At 38.8% G+C, this 17701-nt stretch overlaps 1 protein-coding gene across 1 annotated transcript in view; it reads right to left on the bottom strand.

The window, feature by feature from the left end:
* ADAMTS9 (ADAM metallopeptidase with thrombospondin type 1 motif 9) overlaps positions 1 to 17701 on the bottom strand; it is a 164678-nt gene that overhangs the window by 63763 nt on the left and 83214 nt on the right. The window contains exons 26-28 of the mRNA XM_053929461.1: positions 15691 to 15960; positions 10982 to 11143; positions 8722 to 8898 (exon numbers count right to left, since the gene is read on the bottom strand). Of these exons, the coding sequence (XP_053785436.1) occupies positions 8722 to 8898; positions 10982 to 11143; positions 15691 to 15960 (609 nt within the window). The remainder of the gene's footprint in view (positions 1 to 8721; positions 8899 to 10981; positions 11144 to 15690; positions 15961 to 17701) is intronic.

Raw genomic sequence — 17701 nt, 5'->3', positions numbered from 1 at the left:
GAGGATGCATTTCACCACTTCACCAACTAAACATTAATCTGCGGAGAATATACCTTGGTTAATACCAGGGGTTTGAAAGTCAGAGATCTCTCCTTCAAATTCTGCTTCAGCTACTTCCCAGCAGTGTGACCGAAAAACAACTGGTTAACTTTTCTGATGGTGCTAACTTCATCATATAGAGAACGTTAAATTAGATTATGTGAGTAAACTGCTTTGCATATTTCCTAGCAAAAAGTAAATGTTTCAAAAGTGGTTGTTACAATAAAAAAACAAAGTCCTCCCTAAAATTATGGAGGGAAATGTGGCAGATAGTTAAGGCAGACATAAGCAGAGGAAGATGAGCCAGGTACAGGTAACCATGGCAGAAAGCCATGGGTGTCTAGCAATGGGCAAAATGGGGAAAACCAGATCTCGTCCCCAGGGTAACCTTTCCTCCCCTAGCATATTGCTGGTCACCTGGTTTCGACTTCCTGACTTTTCATATTGCTGGTTTTGTGGTTCAGACACTCTCATGTCCTTCCATATTGCTGGTCATGCAGTTCAAACCCTCCCCTGACCTTTCCTGCCCTGGCATGTCACTAGTCATGCAGTAGACCCCTTGGAAGGGGAACAAGGGGCCAAGGAGTGGTCTCATGTGACTCCCATGCGGGCCTTGCAAGACCACTCCCTCAAGCATTAAGCCCTAGGGATAACATCTACGCCTCAGTTGTGTTTCAGCTCCAGGCCCAGAAAAGCAGCAAACCCAGACAAAGGTGCCATGGCTGACCTCAGGGCCAGTTGCATTGACTCATGACTGCCTGACTTGGTGCTGAGCAGTCAATCAGTGGAGATCATGACCCTTAGAGGACACACCAGGAAAGCTGATGAATATTCTATTGAGATCCTCCCCTAAAATCTCTGCCCTTAAAAGCCCTTAGGATGGATGACCCAGCAGCACACTCTCCCTCTTGAGAGCACACCTGCATTTTTTCCCCTTACCCCTTACTGCTGCCTTTACCTTTCTTTCTCCTAAGTTCCAAGGGCCCTTCTTTTGCCTCTGTAACTTGTTCTCTTACCCCATAACTTCTTCTACCTCTACGACTTTTATATAAACTTTTTATTATTTGAGTCTTCATTCTGAATTCTTTCTTAGCCACAACTCAAGTATCAAGGCTGCTGAACCAAGGTCCAGTCTGACTCCAACTATCTAACACCTGGTGCCATTTTCCCCACCAACAGAAGTACACTGTGCAAATTAAAGGAGGGAAAAACTGCTATTTGTGGATAACTGAAGCTATCCATTCATCCACTTTTTGAGATATTTCAGAGGACAGTGGCTCAGGAAGAATTTTTTGAATTGTTTCCCATTTTAGTGCACAGACAACCTAAAAGTAAGCATAATAAATTCGTAAGAGCTTTTAAAAAAACAAACCACCTGAATGGTTTAGTTTAATTCAGGAAATTGCCCTAAGGGGAAAAATAAACAAATTTTATCTGGCCACTGGAAAAGGGAATTGATGACATCATCAGTCAATTTGCAGCTAATGTTGTTGCATAAACTTTAATTTCTGGGGGCATCAGTATGGAATATGAATATGAATGAATCCATAAAGGTTTTCTTAACATTGCAGAAGCTAAGTTTTGGGAAGTTAAATGATGACAATTACAGTGATGGAAGAGACATTACCTCAACTTTGCTTCTTCTGAAGTGTCTTCGAAACAGAGCCCTGCAAAGCTAATGAGCTCAACCTTCACCTACTGGGCTCAGTGAATGTGAAAAGATGCCTTCCTGAAAGCTTCTACAAGGTGGCTACCCGGTGGTTTCCATTTTTGCCTTCTCCTAAAAAGCATCAATCAAGCCTTGCCCTTTCAGCCCACTGAACACATAAACATTCTTTCTCCTTAACTGAACTTACTGCCACAATGAACTTGAACTCTGAGATGCACAAGAGGAGCATTTGTTTTAACAGCTGTTTTTACATTGCGGCCCTGGAGTTACTACTCTCAAGACAGCTGGTTCTGATAGCCTCTCTTTTTTATTGTCCTGTTTTTTTTCTAAAGCCCAGCTGTCAGGGAACACCCACTGAAGTGTTTCAGAACAAAGGCATAACACAGAAGAATGGCGAGAGAATGCCACTCATTGCAGGGAAGGGCATCCTATGTAGGGCCTCTTATATGCTGATACAGGGTTTTTCTTCCCAACTTATTTTTATAAGTTTATTGACTTCTTTGCTAGTTTATTATTAATTGCTAAAGTTGCACTGTTGCCTGAGGTTGCCTTGGCCAGTACGGTAGCCACCAGTCACAGGTGGTTGTTTGAATTTAGAGTAATTAAAATTGCTCGATATTAGCCCATGTGGCTAATGGCTTCCATATCAGATAATAAAGATAGAAAACATTTCTATCATGATAGAGAGTTACTGGGCTGTATTGGCCAAAGCATAACCTCTTTCTAAGAGGAGAAAAGGGGATGCAGATCTGGCTAAGAGTGATGGCTTTGTAGAATCAGCCGATGTTGACTATCTTCCATACAACCTCCTGCACACTCTTTTCTGGGCTGCCCATGCTCTATTGTGTAAATTTCTGGAAAGGGAAGTTGTGGTCATTAAAACCACTCATGAAAATGATCCCACTTTAGAGGAAACAACAAGAAGCAAAGGTGGTGGGTGGCAACACACACATTCCAGATCTTGTTGTACCCACTTGCGTAACAACGGGGGAACTTGCTCTTGGCCACAACTTCCCACATGTGTGTGGAGGCTAGAACTGCAGCAGGGAGAGGCAGCCAGCCAGCCAGGTCCTCCTCTTATCCAGGCTCGAAGACCACTGAACTCACTTCTGGGTTCTAGTGTAAAAGTGAGTAGAAGGATATTCCCTGCTAGGAGGTTTTTAAAGGTTCCATGCCATTAGCCAGGGAGCATTTATCCCTGAAAATAGTTGGGCAATTGCACACTTAAAAGGAAAGATAAGATCAATAATTTGTATTTATTAAAGAAAGTTCATGAGCACCCATAAAGACTATATATAGAGTATATAATATAAATAATATACATATTATTTGTATATGTTGGCAAAAGTAGGTTTACAGTTGTGAGTATGCGAAACACTTTATCCTTGTACTATTAATGTATTATTTATTATTATTAACCTAATTTTCCCCACCCTTCTCTATATCATAATAGTAATATGTATTTTTATTTTTATGGTTGTTGTGAGGCTGCCAAGTAAAAAAAAGGTCTATTCTTTAATTATGTGTGTAATTTTATTCCTTTAATGCTGAATTTTCTCTTTCTCCACTAGAATGAATAGCTGACTTGTTTATTGCTATATCCTTAGCTCTTAGAACAGTGCCTGGCTCACAGCAGGCACATAAAAAGTATTTGCTGAAAATGAATGACTTTTATTTTTTAAGGAATGACCCAGAGTTTTTTATTTCCCCCTCATAAAATAAATCTTCCTCAACTGCATTTACTAATCAGGATTGCCTGCCAGCCAGTTAGACGCGGTCTCACCCTCTACCCCCACCCCGCATTCCAGTCCCAATGCTTTCCATTCCAGAAGGCAGCTCTCTGACGTGCGTCAGCGCCAGACCTTCCCTCTTCCTCAGAGTCTCATCACCCTCCATCCCCTGCCCACCCCTGTCCTCACCTTTGGACTTTTTAAAACTGTAAAAGCAGAAATCTGCCAAGCTATCACAAAATATCAGCTGTCAGAAGGCATACAATCACTATAAATACTAGGGAAAAAGTGGTCAGCTGAGTTTTATGTCCAGTGAAATAGATGCAGGCCAGTGCTGTGCTTATTTGGCACACATTTTTAGAAGAGTGGTTTCTAGAGTCTTAATCTACACTGAATTCAGGTAAATTTAATAATTTTATGTGTTGTGATGTTTTGATTTAAAAAATTATCTTATTTTTATACTCCATATTGATAAGCCAAATAATGTGTTTCTTATTTCTTTTTAAAAAGGCACTAAAACAGTATGTTTAAAATGTGTCTTTGTTACTAAAAACATCTCATATTTATACAAAATGTATATGCATTTGATGTGATATTCCTTGTGGTTGAATCTTTACATCACGCTTCTAATCTGGCTAACATGATATCTTTAAAATGAAAGACAGATGTGTTTTGCCATTCCCTCAACATAACTAGCTGTTTGAAGTATCCCTAACTGCTGGTTATGGGAATTTACTGATAACAGTGCTAAATTTGGATTTTCTGTCATTGGAGTGAAATGGGCAACATTAGCTCCATAGTGTTGAGGTTAGATGGGGTGTGACTGTTAGGCATGTCCTTTACTGAATATGAACAGAAGTTTAAATATTTCATTATGAACATAGGTTGTTCGTTTCTATCAAAATAAGCAGGATTAATATAGCTAGTATACTGACATTGAAGTCTTATCACTAAAGTAGATTATCATACAGTCAAATATATTCATAAAAACACCTCCGTCACAGGGTAACATGAGGCTTGAATATGATGTATGTCTGCTTACCTTTGCTTGGTACATAGTTAATAATCAGTAAATATTAGCTGTGATCATCTGCTTTTAAGAGTTATTAGTTTCACCTTATAAAGTTATTATTTTCACATTATTCAGCACCTTATAAAACACCAAACTCATATAAAAACTCCCTTACTTTAGTCCTTTCACCCTCAATTACCAAACTGGAGGCTTCATAGGGGGATGTGCAATCAATAGGAGACTGGGCTCACCTTTGTGATTTATAATTCTTTGAAAAGTATGGCTCTCTTAAAACTTACAAGCTTATTGTTCCAGTATTTTCTTTATTTTTCTTTAATAAGAAATGTTTTCTGAAATGTACTGCAGGCAAACCAATAACAGAACTGACAAATGTTGAAGTAGTTTACTGTTACCTGAACACAAAGAATAAAGCAGGATGAAGTTTATGCACTTTAGGTGAGCTCCTTCCTATACCTAGTCCTCTCACATGCATAGAATCATTTCTTCTAATCACTCATTTTATCTTCTGGCTATGTTTTATCATTATCTACAAATTCAATAAATGGAGCATTAATGTTTCATAGTTCAGGTTCAATAAATCAGGACAACAGTATTAGAAAAGAAAAAACCCAACAAATGTTAAGCCTCATATATTTTTGTTTATATCACTAAGCATCATTTCCAATTCAAAAATATTTTAAAAAGTATTCTCCTTTAGATTATACATTTTAAACTATCCAGTTACATAAAGCTTGCCATTTGGCTACTCAGATTTGGAGAGGGATGGTACAGGTTGGAAGCATATAAAATTAAAGTGTACCTTTTAAAAACCAAAAGAAATATACAAATGAATTTCTAATTCACATAGCCTATTTGACTTTACAGTCTGCTGATAAACACAGATTTTTAAACATTGCATATAAAATTAAATAACATAGAAAAATAAATTATACTTTATTATATAAACACATAGATATCTGTACTGCTCAAATTATTCAGATAACACTAGGCTTTGGCTTCTTAAAGCTGTATTCAGAAAATATGATAGCAATGTTTACATTTATATTTTTTACTAGAGAGAAATGCAGTAAGGTGATAAAATCGCTGATGTCAAACATTTCCTCTTTCTACCTACAAGAGCTGCAAACTTTAATATGAAAATGAGGTAGACAAAATTCATAAGTTGGCCAGGCAGAAACAAAAGCACCGTTCCTTTGTGAAATCATAAATTCTCACAGTTTGGGTCAACAAGCATTATTCAAACCACCTAAAGCAAGGCTCAGAAAACACTTTTAGGTTTGTCATGGAAAACAAAATGAGCAATTTCTCCTGTGAAGGACTAGTCTGCAAGATGATCAGCTAGCAGATACATGGAGCAAGGCAAAAAGGCATGCCATGGGACCAGCTTGGATGGGTAACATCCCTCACCTAGCCACTGTTCTTACTTTAATTATCTTGAGGAGTCAGTTTACTCTAGAAGTGTGGATTTCTAACCCACTTTGGGCTGCATTTGATAGTACAGAGTTCTCTTCCCAGTGTATCCCCCTAGACAGGTATGTGTGCATTCACTGCACAGTTAGCTCATGAGCCTGGCTGCAGGAGCCCACTGAAAGGCTTATTAGTGGAAGAACCTGATTTCAAAAACAGAACAGTATCAGCTAGTAGTGCAAGGACACATTATAAAGAAGACAGAAAAGGCTGAATTTTTGGAGGATGTTTCTCACAATCAATTTATAGTGACTTGAGGTAGAACTAAGGGCCCCAAACAGGTACTTGAACCCTATGTTCATGGGAGCTTCAGTTTAGAGACTAGAACTAACACCATTGTGGAGTTTCTTTCCTAAAATAGGAGAAATATCGCTCCTTAGTAACAATTGTTGAACTGAGCTGTCTCCATTTTGACTTTGGAAAAGGCCTGCTCACAGTGGCAGTTGCTTCTCAACGTTACCTCCAGCATGGGAGTCCTTGGGGACTGAAAGCAAGCTGCTGAAGGACTAATTGTTAGCCTTGGTCTCTGATAAATACAGTCTGCTTTCTGTTGAAAGCAACATGTTAGTACCTCAAATATACTTTTTGTTGTTAATTTCACTGTCAGTTATAATGATGAAGCACCACAGAAGTGGCTTATGGCTATTGACACAATTCACTGAGGTATGCTTAAGTTTAGAATTACTATGAAACTGTACCAACGCACCCACAAAAGTCAACATAAAAGTAAAATGAAAATCCTACAGTAAGAATCTGAAAGATTTCCCCCACACATATACATTTAAGTAATATAAATGTATCTATTTAAATAAAGCGGTTTTGATGGAATTTTTAAAAAAACCACAAAAGTCTTGAAGGAATGGCCTTGCTCCTGAGCTGCAGAGGCATTTAAATATATATTTGAATAATGATCACTTTATAAAGTAAGTGATCCTCCATTAAAATCATGGAAGCAGCAAAAATATTTTAGAAATCCATGTATTTCTTTCTGTGCATAACAGAGGATTAAAATCTCTATATTTTTCTCTCTGTGTTTCAGAAAACTCCAGGCAGGTCCAAGAAGAACAACTACAGTAAAAATAAAACTCTTAAAGTCTTCAGTTAAGTTAAATAGCAGATTGTATTTTAAAATTTAAACTCTTGAAATATGAGTGGGGTAGGTGGTGATCCCATGTAAAAAATTTTGAGCTCTATTTAGAAACTGTTCAAAGAAGAGAATGCTGTGGAAACTAATATATTTATTATATTGTATATGATATATACATGTATACCATATACAGTATACAATATGTATTATATTTTTATATTGCATTATATCATACATGCACACACCCCTTCCCCTGAGGGTTAGGTGACATTTTTGGTCAAATTAAAGGAAGACAACTCTTTAGAGAGCTAGTAGACTTTCTGAAACATAATTCTGCTGTGGTTGTATTCTTGCCTGAGTAAATAGGACAAAAATATAAGGGGCTCAAGGGGGAGAATTTCATGAAGAATAATATATAATAGGCAAATTAGAGTAGTTAAGAATGTCAGAGGATGTTCCTGACAATCTAAGGTTATTTCTGATCTTTTTCAAAGTGTTCACTTTGGGGTGGGGGATGGTGCTAATCCTGCTGACAAATGCTCCAGGGAGACATTGATCTGACCCTGGCATTTCTTAAGCTCTTAAATAAAATCCTACAGCCCAGCTAAATAGTATCAGTTGAAATGGTACTCTAAAATCCTCTACATTTCTACGTAATACAAAGGACAGAGGTTATATAGCTAGTGTTCTACCTTCAGACACTGAAACCCTTGATTATGAGAAGCATCAACTGGTATTAAGAATGCCATGTCAGTTAATCTGCTCTTTAGCTGGTTCCAGGAATGGTTAAGACTTTTCCTAGAATCATATAAAAAAACTTCTGGATATGACTTAATAGAACATAATTTCAGCTTCAGTGCAATTACTGTATTTAAAGGAATGTTTAGTATGAAACAGCCCTAACGGCCTCACAGGTTATGGCACAACTCAGCCAAAGTACTGTTTTGATATTGCTGATCCTTCTGTTTGCCCAGAGCTGCCCTGGACGTTTGTATAGTGTTTAGAGTGGAAACCTGTCTCACAATGTCAACTAAGCAGACAGCAGAGGAACCCTAGGACCACAGCAAGAAAGTCTCAAATGGGCTTCGTGTCTTTGTGGAAAACATTGCAGACAGTGAAAAGCATCAGGTCACTGAGTGCACTGTTGGCCTTTTGTGTATTTCAAATGATTTAAGTCTATTTTATGAATACAACCTTTATGGTGATTATGTTGAGAGTTGTACCTGAGTCACACAGTGGCAAATCACAGTCAATGAAGGAAACATTGCTTTGGCCTCAATAAGCAGGAATCTTCCCAAAGTCAAAACAACCACAGCTTTGAAAAGGAAAGTATGCCTGCTATTGAGCTGTCTGCTTAAATTACTTTGAAGCTTAATAATTACATTAAGTTATTTAGTTTCTTTTTAAAAAATCCAAATATATGTAGTCTAGTCCCTCCAATGAAAGGGAGCTTTTTCTGGGCCATTGGCACCACTCCTGTATGAGGTATATGTATTCTGTAAAGTCACATTGGCAATATCATAAACAATCAATTCTATTGCATATCAATATGAAGAAAATGATAATAATATTCTGTTTATCACACAGTTTCAGGTATGCCCTTGTGAGCATCTGTTCTAGAGGAATGCCCCAGAATACCTTGGAAATGGGTATATTAGTTAGATAGTTTGGTTAACAAACATTAATAGTGCCGTACCGAACTCCAAGGGCCAGTGCTCCATGCAGCATCTTGAGGACAAGCATGTGTGTTACACAGCTCACGATCTGGAGGCTTGTCGAGAATTTCACAGCTCAGATCTGGAAATTGTTCACCGTTGGGCCGCTGACACACCACCAGTCTTGTTTGCAAGCCTCCACCGCACGGCTTAGAACACTGCAAAAAGGAAAAGGAAGGCTACAGTTATTTTGTCTGAAGAGCCAATGGCAAATTTTCTTTTCCCATAAGAAATATTTCTTAGTTGAACTCTATTTTGGCACAGGACAATGTAAGTCTCTAGACAGAACCACACTGAATTTTCCAAAGTAATATCTACAATAGCTCTCTACCTCAATGGTAGGTATATTTTACTGAGTGCTACCTCTTCACCTGCACTCAATGCTTATGATCTCATCAAGAGGAGAGAATCATTATTTGCTCTATTTTACATATGGGGCAACTAAGCTTAAAAGAGGTTAATTAACTTGATCAAGGTCAATTGAATAACAAGCATTTAGGATAGGATTACAGTATACAAAACCAAAAATCAAATATCCAAATCCCACCCAGTCCCATATAAAATAAATAATGACTTAGCCAGTTTTATTTCCTGGAAACTTTTAAGAAGCTGTCACCAACCTTTGGCTATTCTGTGACTTCAATCTCCAAAGACCTTTATGATGTCAAAATATTTTACATTATCTATGAATCTTAGAATAACTATGACTTTCCCTGAGAATGAATAAACAGCATAATGGGAATGTTGGATCAAGTTCTGACTCCTGCCCAGATCCAAACTTCTAAGGCAGGAACAAGTTGTATTTCTTGGATAGGAAACTGCTGTGCTCACATCCAGGAACACTGACATTTGGTTTCCCTGCCGTGTCAAGGCCAGATCTCCCACAGAATGTGGACTGATCTGGTCTGTGCTGAAAGCAAGCATCTCAGTGAATGTGTGTACTCTCCTGGCTTCAGTCCAGTTACAGAAGCTTAATCATGGGTCCCACAGGACAAAATGTTTTGAGGAGTTTTGGGAAAGCCATACTACATGACTCTCAAAGCCTGACTCTCCCTTCCTGCCTTTGAGCCAAGCCCTCCAGGATGACGCACTGTCAACGAAAGTCAACAAAAATCTCTGTAATGACTGCCTATGACTACTGGGTTACGTGTATGAAACCATGAAATGTGAACATATGATTTCAGTTAGGCAGGAGGGTGCACTAATGTGCCTGTTCATCTCATTTGTCTTTTTCCCCTCTTGGCACTGGAATCCAAGATGTTAATCCTCATGTTTTATTTTATAAATTTTACAGTCAAGACAGAACAACTCAACAAGCTTTAAATATGTGATCTCCCTGTAAATTCAAGAAAACACAACAATAAGTAGATAAGCCCTACATGTAATAGTGGCTCTAGCCCATTTAATAATGATAGTAATACTAATTAGTACTAGTAATAATTATCATTTTTATCATAGCAGTTACCTTTGCTTGAAGGTTATGTGATAGGCATTTGACATGCACCATCTCATATAATAGCCATGGATACTGTGAATATGATGCCATTATCATCCCCATTTATGGAAGAGGATGAAGATGTTTGGCAAAGTTACATTTTGCCAAGGCCACGTGGCTTATATGAGTCAGGGTTGGGAATGGTACCCAATTTTCTCTGGTTGAAATACTCCACTGCCCTTCATCAGTCAGACCCTTTAAAAAGGTCTAAAAAGTAACAGCTAAAGAATCTCACTATTTGAGAATATACAACTAATCATTCACTCCATGTTTAAAAGGAGTCACCTTTGATAGGAAAAATAACACCCATTCATTCTGGTTTCATCAGGGGATTAAAATAATGGGAGACATTATGCTTTGAGAGTAAGAGTGTATCACAAACATCCCAAAACTCTGAAGAAAATGTCAAAATTTCTGTTAACTAATTTAATACATATTTTCAATCACTTTACAGGCCTCCACTTTTTTTTAACTAGCACAGGTTAACAATTTATATTAGCATTTATCTGCATTCTTTCCTAATTTTCCTCTCCAATGTAATCAAACTGTCTATACAATTAGTCACGAACATACTTTTAAAGTAGTTTAGCATTAAGACATGTCTCCTAGATAATCTCAAATCAAGAAGCTTTCACTGGAGCTAATTCTTCTTCCTTCAAATAAACTATGAACAATAACACAGTTTGGGCATGCAAAATTACTCTATGTTTTTTCCAGAGGACGTATAAACAGACTTTTACTCTCACCTCTCCCCAGTTACCATAAGCCCACTGAGGACATGGCCCAGACTCGCAGGCTCTTTGCTCATCAGGTTTGATTCTCTCCACACAGTCACTTGCAGTGTATCCGTTCTCATCCTGACATACCACGACACGCCGCTGCCACCCTCCAGCACAGGTACTAGAACACTGAACACATCAGACATCAGTCAACAGGTTAAGCCCCACCTCCATTTCCACTTTAGGATCACAAAAAACAGTTGACTGAAAGGTCAGAGACACAAGTGACAGAAATTGTCCACAATGGACAGAAAGCAGTTGTGAGATGTTCCCTCTTGTTGGGTTGTTTGATGGAGAAGTCTTACAATAAATACCTGGAGGGCAGAAGCATGGCTTCTCCTTTGTACATATTAGGCCTTGAGTAGGTGTTCAGTAAATGTCTAATGTAGGTGTTTGGTAAATGCCGGTGTTCAGAAAATGTCTAATGAGTGATAATGTGTTGTGATTTCCAAAGCAGACCTATTTATGGTCCTCCTTTATCTTCTCTGCATTTGTGACAGGTACACAGGTGTTGAATGACACCACAGTCTATTGAGACATTCTTTTCTTTTCAAAACTCCAAGTGCTTATTTAGAACCAATATCTGACTTCCCTTTCAACACAGGCATCAAATTACATGGCTTAACTAATAGCTAGTTGTTGAAATTAAGCTTTCATATTAACTCATTCCCTTATATGAAACACCACTTTGACATCATTTTCTCACAGGTAATGATGCCATCTCTCCCTTCATAATAGGGTCTACTTAGTGGCTGATGGTAGCAAGGTTTATTTTCTTTCTTTCTGTATACTTCCCAATGAACTTCATTGAATTTTATATGGACAAACCTCTCTTCAAATGGACGTTCAACCCCTCTCATGGTTGTCACAGAATTATGCTTGCATTTCAGCTAACTTCCAACACAAGCTTCTCAAAGCTCTTTTATTTATCTACATCTCAAGTGTTTTTTCCATAACTTTGTTATCTTTTGAAACCCAATGTGTTTGCTAGTATCCTCCACTCTGATGCTTAACAATTTGCCTATAAAATAACCATCTAGTTCTCATAGCAATGTAATTCCCACGAGTTATCACATCAAAATGCATTTGCAACAATGTTGAGTTCCAGGTTCTAATGGCTGCTTTGTGCTTTCTATCAAACCTCAGCTCACACCAGTGTTATTTCAAAATACCTGTAAATGCTGCTTTTTGCTGGTCAGCTTCTTTCAGATAATGATGTGAATATATATTGCTTATCATATTGGACCTCAGTTCAATTTCCCTACCTATGCTTGTCAAATTATGAGAGGTTTAAAAATATATTGAATTTAACTTAAAATATGTATAGAGCAAGAAAATAGATTTATGAATTCTGTCTGAGAAAATATTTAGGTAATTTTTGATTTAGGTAAATTTTGAGTGTTTTAAAATATTCTACCTCTATTCTCAGATGGTTCGGGTATACTTACTCTAAACTTGATAATATTTGTTTTCTACTTTTGAAACAGATTAGTCCATAATAAAAAAACACATTTTAATTGGCTTTGTCTGGGGACCAGAATTTCAAATATTTGGAAGGAACTTCCTATTATAAATAAAGTTGGAATATATATATTTTGGCCCTTGAATTTTTCCCTTCATAATGAAATCTTGTATTATTTTTTTATCATGTTTCCTGTGAGTCCATGGCCCAACAAAATGGTAAACTCCTTGAGGGAGGGTTCTGTCACAACTCATATCCCTGTTAACTCCCACAGCACTGGTCACAGGATTTATTGCCTGGTCCCATTCAAGTTTCTGGAAGAAGCAACTCTATAAGCCACATTCTACCTTCTCTTCAATATGGCCTACTGGAGTAAGGATGGGTACCTGACCCAAGACAAACTAATCCAGGGCTGCCCAATGACCAAGCAGATGTTTCCTCCTGAGGACCTGACCAGAGAGATGGACATAGTACTCAGCTGGGGCCACGCAGTTCAACCGTAGAGCCCTGAAACTGCACTGCACAGTTCTAAACCCACAGCCAGCATAGGTCTTTATTCTCCCACATGCAGGTTCAGTGTTTACCTGATCTTCTCCAGGTTCACTTTTGTCTTTTTTTGATTAACAGGGATTCTTAGTTCAAGGCCTGTGTTGCAGAATTTCACTCTGCACTTCTTTTGTTGACAATTTTCCTATGTTCTTTAGATGACATATTTTTCTAGGTAGATATTTCTTTGAACAAACCCTGTACCTATCATCCCCACTGGACCAAAAAAAAAAGGGCAAATGGCCTTTAAAGAAGCAAGAGGTAATGGGCATCTGCTTTTCTTACCTGCCTCATATACTCCTCTTACATCTGGCAGCCCAATTCTCCTGTAAAGAACAATTCCTCCCCCAATGGATGCCACCTTGGTGGGACTGTCTATGAGAATACTCTGACCTGGCCAAGGTGTGAGAAGTGGAACAAGCCAGACAATCAAACTTTCCTGGGAATTTGAATCCTGAGTAGAGTAACTCAAGGGTGGTTCAGAGGTAAAATGGATTCATTAACACAGAAACTCTTTAAAGAAGTTATTCTTTAGTTATTGCTCCACCTAGAGCAGGGCTTGGCAAACCACAGTCTGGGAGTCAGATTTGGCCCCCAACCTGTTTTTATAAACAAAGTTTTATTGGAACACAGCCATGCCCATTCGTTTATTGTCTATGCCTGCTTTTGTGCTACAGCAGCAGAACTGGTTAGTTGTGATAGAGACCGTATGGTCCACAAAGATCAAAATATTTTCTATCTGTCCCCTTGCAGAAAAAAATTGGCCAGACCTGAGCTAGATCCCTGAAGATGCACTGGTCTCTGCCTGTACTGGGGCTAAACAAACAGTTTTGTTTGTTTTGCTTTCAATTGAAAGAGTCAGTTTCTTTTCTTCTGCTTGCAACCACAGACCCCTAACTGATAATACATGGAAAGCCTCATACAAGGTTCAAGTTTATGCAGAGGTCTACTGTAAAATGAGGTTCTTCCCCCAGAACCCAGTGTAAACTTGAGATTCCCACTCTCTAGTGCTTATGATTCTTTGCTGCCTTGTCTGCCACAGAAGGCACACACATACAGTTTGTGTGCCGTATCATGCAAGGACGCATGCACATCCCACACACTCCTGGGAGGAGGTCAGGCATTACAAGTGAGGCTTGAAAGATCACATTGTCCAACTTCAGCCTTACTTAAATTAGAAAAAAAAATTGCCAAACAAAAAACAGGCACAATGGGGAAAATAATGGTGTCATCCATTGCTGCAAAAAGGTTACCTAATCCCCTATAATTGGGAATTCTGCCTGGGGCAGAATCATTCAGTCTCAAAGGAATGTATCACTCCTAAATGCAGTCCTAAATAATAGTGGCTTTAAAATGTTTTTTAAAAATTTCTAGTGCTAGCACTAGAACACATATGCAAGTTCTGAATTTTTCAATCAGAAAAATTGTGGGACACCTAGTAATTAGTCACCCTTTGATGTCTCAGAACCAAAGTCACTTCTGAGCCAGGTGAAGGAGCATGAAGAGGAAAGCAAGCCAGGAGAATGAGATGCCAAAGGTCCCTACAACTTGGCAGATATACAATGGACACTTGCAAACGCTCAGCAGCTAATCAGAATTCCTAGGAAAGTCAGTCTGATTTACTAAAACAACCAGGTGAAAAACAGTCTCTTTCTAATGCTTTTTAGTCCAGAAATAATTAAACACAATTAGCAGTACTAGAAGGAAACGGACAGTAAACAATTTAAAAGAAGACCCTGGAGTGATGAATAAACCCTTAAGCCTCATACCAACCAAGGCAGGTGTTTCCTCCCTCTGCCTGCAGTTCCATTCCACATGACCAATATTCCACGATGTAACTATTTTTATCGGAAAATTATTTAGTAAAAAATTAAAAACATTCAAAACCATATTTTTCCTTTGAATATTAAATATTTTTCAAGGTCTTCCTATTTGGAAGGACAATGGTAATGATAAAGATTATTGCTGACACCTAGTAAGGTCTCACTCTGTGGCAGGCAGAGTGCAAAGCACTTTATTTGCATCACTGAGTTTCATTCTTACAACCCAGGAAAGCCAGAATTATGGTTAACTTTGTTTTACATATGACAAAACTGAGGCTTGAAGAGCAGAGGGGACCTGCCAAAGTCCACAAGTTATAGTACTTCTCCTCTACACATAGCTTTTAAGCTTTTACCTAGCCTCCTGTGTCTCCCCACCCCCATCCAGGACCATGATCTACTGCTACAAATTACACAGCAACCATGCCACTTTGACATTGCACTCATCTGGAAAATAGCAAGAAGGAAAATGACATTCATTAAGAGCTCCCTTTCAGCAAAGTTCCTTTGCCCTTTTAATTTCCATGCAGGTAAGAACGGGCAGTGCTGCCTCCAGGCTCACAGCACCTCCCAGGAGACCACCTGATCATGTCACCCAGCATGACACCCCGTTCTCCACCCAGTTAAGGTAGCTTATAGGTGTGTGCAGACAGCGTTATGTGGCACTTTCTCAGGGACTGCAATTTACCCACTGCGGTTGGGTAAAACAGGTGAAAGAGGTGAAAATGCATGTCAACCTCTTGGGGAAAAAAATGCTTCAAAGGTGTTTCTCGTCTGTTTTTACCTAAACAGTGCCTCCACTGAAAGAGAAGAAGGCAAGTGAAGAAAAGACCTCAGTAAATACTCACTGCTCCCCAGGGTCCAGTCCTCCACTGGTTTCCACCAAGCACATGGGTTTGGCTAGGGCTGAAACTCCTGGGGTGATAACCCACATTTTGGAAAGGGTTTTGAGCCAGAACACTGTCTGGGGTTCGTTGAGGACACGGTGACATGAAACAGTCTTGGTTGGTTTCTGGGGTATAATCTGGGTCACACTTGCTTTGATCAATCACATGGTCACTGTAGTTGACACATACCACTTGCCGGGTTGTTCTACCTTGCCCGCATGTCACAGAACACTATGTTGAATGTTCAGAAAAAGAAAGGGTCAGTCATTCAGCAGTCATAAATTCATGAATGTGCATTTTTTTGTAAATTGCCCACTACTCACCAGGTTAATCAGGTCAAAAAATTTGGTGTTATCCTTGATTCCTCCCTTTTCTTCCCACCCCATAGCCTTTTCATTGAGAAATTGTGTTAGCTCAGTGTTCAGAATACACACTCTTTGCAACCTCCACCATCACCCCTCCAGTCCAAGCCATCATCTTCTTTTGTCAGAACTATTGTAATGGCCTTTCATCTGGGCTCCTGCTCATAACCTTGATCCCACCCCCTAAGTCTGTCATCCACATATCACAAACAGTGACGCTTGCAAACAAAAGTCAGATCATGTGACTCCCAAATTCACTTTGGATGTTATTGGACGTTATAGAGAATATTATTTGAAAGTCCTTACTTGAAATGGTAGACCCCAATGATATAGTCACTGGCTATCTCTTTCACTCACCTCCTGTCATCCTCCACTCACTGCATTGCGGCCACACTGGCCTTATGGATTTTTTTAGCATGCCAAGAATGCTCATAACTCAGGTCTGCTCATCTGCTGCACCTTCTGCTGTACCACAGGAATATCCACGTGGCTTACTTCCTCACTTAATTTAGTCCTGTTCAATCAATGCCAGCCCTTTTCTGACCACCCTGTCTGAAAGCACAGCCATCTTTCTCTTTGCCAGTACTCTGCTGGACTTTTCTCTAATGCTTATCAGTACGTGTTGCTGTAACATATATCTATTTTTTTATTTCCTCAGGGCCTGGAATCTCCTTTGGACTAATCTCCATGAAGGTAAGGACTTTATTATTTGTTGTTCACTAGTTTTTGTACAGTGAGTTTATCAAATACCTAATGAGTAAACAAATGTACCTGATATTTGTCTGTCTGTATGCATGTATGTTGGGAGGCTCAAGGCATGAGAATGGGATTATCTACCATTTATTGAGCACCCACTTTGTGCTAAATATTTAACATATAGAATTTCAAATAATCCACACAACATCCTTGAAGATAGGTATTTTTTGGTCTTTGAAGAGCAGAAGAAATTAAGACTCAAAGACTTCAACCAGATTAAGGTCATGCAGCCAGTAAATGTCAACATCTGAATGTTTACAAAGCTCTCTTTGAATCTACCTCTCAAATTTTATATATATGTTATGATATCTATTGACATATTAGTCTCCATTTTCCTTGTGATACCTCCTCATCTATCCTAAGCTTTGTATTTCCTGGACTCTGTGATTTTGGCAAGGCAGAAAGCAGGAGCTGCCTGAGACAAAGGTTTTTCTACTTCTACAAAATTCCATAGATGGTGCTTGGTGTATATAGAGGCCTAGTGCAAAGCACAGGATGAAGATTCTCACTTTTTACTCTTGGAAGGAAAGCCAAGAGCCACTGGACTCTGAGGGGCCATAGGATGCAGGAGACACCCAGACTCAGGGTGAAAGGCCATCTTTGTACTCTTCCCTTCATCTTTGCTGCCTTTGTTCCCCCCTATACACCTAGTACATTCTCATGTGACTCAATTAAGACTGGCTTTCCAATGAGCCCAACAGGATAGGGGCTTAAGTAGACTTTAAATTGACTTACATGTTTTTTAAAAATGTGCATTTCTTATATATCTGGGTAAGATTTATACCAGATGCACATACATGAAGCACAGCAATTTAAATCCCAATCTAAATTTAAGTCCAATTCTTAAATGTTAC

Source organism: Desmodus rotundus, chromosome 8, assembly GCF_022682495.2.
Source record: "Desmodus rotundus isolate HL8 chromosome 8, HLdesRot8A.1, whole genome shotgun sequence".
NCBI lineage: Eukaryota > Metazoa > Chordata > Mammalia > Chiroptera > Phyllostomidae > Desmodus > Desmodus rotundus.
The sequence above is the reverse complement of the archived record's forward strand: the minus strand, read 5'-3'. Positions and strand labels throughout refer to the sequence as shown.